This window comes from Thunnus albacares, chromosome 22, assembly GCF_914725855.1.
Source record: "Thunnus albacares chromosome 22, fThuAlb1.1, whole genome shotgun sequence".
Classification (NCBI taxonomy): domain Eukaryota; kingdom Metazoa; phylum Chordata; class Actinopteri; order Scombriformes; family Scombridae; genus Thunnus; species Thunnus albacares.
This window is the reverse complement of record NC_058127.1, coordinates 21,330,240-21,332,994: the sequence shown is the minus strand read 5'-3', so window position 1 is coordinate 21,332,994 and position 2,755 is coordinate 21,330,240. Positions and strand designations below refer to the sequence as shown.

At 36.1% G+C, this 2,755-nt stretch overlaps 1 protein-coding gene across 1 annotated transcript; it reads right to left on the bottom strand.

The window, feature by feature from the left end:
• Positions 1-1,251: 1,251 nt before the first annotated feature.
• LOC122973294 lies at positions 1,252-2,755 on the bottom strand. The gene is made up of 5 exons (XM_044340703.1): positions 2,710-2,755; positions 2,256-2,600; positions 1,684-1,794; positions 1,524-1,558; positions 1,252-1,374 (listed from the first exon to the last, which is right to left on the bottom strand). Exons 1-5 carry the CDS (start codon positions 2,753-2,755, stop codon positions 1,252-1,254), a joined length of 660 nt encoding a protein of 219 aa, XP_044196638.1.

Sequence of the window (2,755 nt, the reverse complement as noted above, 5' to 3'; positions counted from 1 at the left end):
CTGCAGAGAAGTAAAACGTTATCAAGTTAAAGATCATAATTATGCATATGATTGCATCACTGCAATGGCTTTTTATAACACTGTAGGGTTCAAAGAGGTGGGATATTTTTAAATGTTTAGCATGTTTACATCGTCCACATAAAGGGCTCCTGAAAGATGAATGTTAAAGCATAATCTTGGCCTCAAGGAGTGACTTACAAAGTTGACAGTATGACACAAAGTTATTTTTCTCTCAAAGTTATTTAAATATTCTTCATTTTAACATTATACCTGGTATTTTCAAAAGCTTGGCAGCTTTGTGAAGCAGGCTGACCCTGAACAAGGGCTGCAATTCCACATTATTCCAGCACATGAATATTCAAAACTGTGTACCATCCACCTGAAAGTACAGCTGCCCTTTTTCATATCACCAATTTACATAAAATAAATTCCACTAATCCTAAATAGGAGGGGCAAAGATTATGAGTGTTGGTGTGTGGAATCACAATTACATTACCATCAACCTATTTCCTTTTTTTTTTGCAGTTTGTGTTCCTTATCATGTTTTAAATATATCAGAATAAGAACGCATGAAGACGAAACATTCAGTATAGTACTACACAAAAAGTGCTTATTGGCATAATCTTTGATTCATAATGTAAACTTGATAAATTGATTAAACATGATTGGGATTAAACATGTACAGGCTGGAGCAAAGTGAACAGTTTCATATGAGGCTGGTTTCAAAAGCTCCCGTACATATACTGGCTGACCTTTTTCTGCTTGACAGAAGCTGAAAACGGCTGTTCACTCTCTCATGATTGTCACCTGAGTCCAATTTACAGTGTTGTCTCTTCCTGTCAAAGTTTTTATACCCCAATCCCAAGAGAAATGGTATTTCATTCAGCTGTATTTTTCATGATTGTTATGGCAACTAAATTTGAAACTCCACTGCTGCAGACCTCCAGCTAACTCCACTATAAGGGAATCTTGACACACATCAGTGTTCCTTCTTGCTCCTTGTCTAACAAACACTGATTAAAATTCTTTTGCTCTCAGATTAAAATCTAAAATAGTCAAACGTGTGACACAGAGATTGTGACATTTTGCATGATTCACTGTTACAAAGTTGGACTTTTTGACAAAGTAACTCTGATACTATGGTGATAGTTTAAAGTGATGGTACATCCACCAACCTCAGTAAAACACACAGTGGATGAATAATAAAATCATCAGTTCCGCTTTGAGCTGCAGTTTCAGGTGCCTGTGAATCTATCTGGTGGAAGAATAAATAACTTGAGTCTCCACTTCTCTCTCTGATGCAGGCCTGTGGTTTCTTGTGTCTTTTAGTTGAAAAGTCACAGCTGCATAGTTCAGGTCATCGGAGTCCTGACTCTGTGAATAAGAGAATACTGTTATTGTCATGTTATAATCTTACTGTCATATAGCTAAGTTTTTGAGAAATCAATTGTCTTGATGTGATTGTAGCACCTTCTTTAACACAAAAAATGTAAAAATGAAACTGAATAAACTTCAGTCTTTACCTCTGTCTGAGGTGGATTCAGTTCTTCAACATGAGCTAAATGATAGAAACAAACAAAATTGTTGCTGTCAATACATTTTAGTAAACAGCATGTTATGGACTTTTATGTCATATAGGCGCAACCTAAAAAATAGGTAAAATTGTAATAAAACTAAAAGTACCTGTCTGAAATTTCCTGATTTTGACAACCAGACCGATAATGATCATAACAAGGAGAATAGTCAGACCACCCAGGATCACACTCATCAGCTTTGTTATTCCATCAGACTCTCCTACAAGAAAGATTTACAGATCAGATTCTACTTTAGCTTTAGTGTTTTGCCACCCTGCTAACATTAAAACTGAATCTAGTTTCACCTTCAGTTGACTGACAGTTTGTGCAATGAAAGAAAACTTTTGGAGAATCTTACTTTTACACTGGCTGTCCACGTCATTAGTGAATTCATCATGGCCTTTTACAAGAAAGATCATTAAATCAGAATCTGTACATTTTACATTTAGTGACTTGCCTTCTGATTCAGATTTAACAGGACAGAACTGACTAATAATTAACAAAGATCCATGCACAATGACAGATTTTTAATGGGAGGCAGGAAGAATTAAAATTTTAGGTTATGCAAGGAATCTAAAATTGTAAACTGTCATCATGAGTTTCACCAAAATTAAAATATGAAGATAAAATTCTCCTAATGTTATTTTGACAGTAGTCCCAAATACTTAACGACAATCTTACCTTGAACCTCTAAATATGTTGCACTGACAATAATTGGGTTTTTGCTCACATAATATCCACAAAAATACAGTCCAGAGTCTGTTGAATTCAATTGCTTGATTTTGAGAAAAAATGTAGAAATGTTGGATCTCATTTCAAATTTGCCATTTTGAAATCCCTCACAGAATGAAGCAGGCTCGAGAGGCTGGAACATAGATGAGATACAGTGAGGCTTGGATCTCTTGACCACTCTGAACCAGAATATCTGAGAGGGAGCACTGGAAAAGTTGGAGCACAGCAGTGTCACGTCTTCACCAGGCTGAACATCCACAGTGTAAAACTCAGAAACTGAGACAGAGATCCAGCCTGAAACAAGCACACAGCTGATAAATCTACAGGAACCTAAACAATACTTTTATACAAATCTACTTACATTGCAGTTGATGGTGTTGAGTAATTCAGTGCCAGTACTTACTCACGATGCAGAGCAGTAAAGCTGTAGTTGAGATGAAGTTCCTCAT

What these genes read in the sequence shown, in the direction of transcription:
- LOC122973294 (XM_044340703.1), bottom strand. Translation starts at nt 2,755, where the DNA reads ATGAGGAACTTCATCTCAACTACAGCTTTACTGCTCTGCATCGTGA. An exon ending in TTTACTGCTCTGCATCGTGA is followed by an intron (nt 2,601 to 2,709) that starts GTAAGTACTGGC and finishes TGCTTGTTTCAG; the next exon opens with GCTGGATCTCTGTCTCAGTT. An exon ending in AATCAGGAAATTTCAGACAG is followed by an intron (nt 1,559 to 1,683) that starts GTACTTTTAGTT and finishes TCTATCATTTAG; the next exon opens with CTCATGTTGAAGAACTGAAT.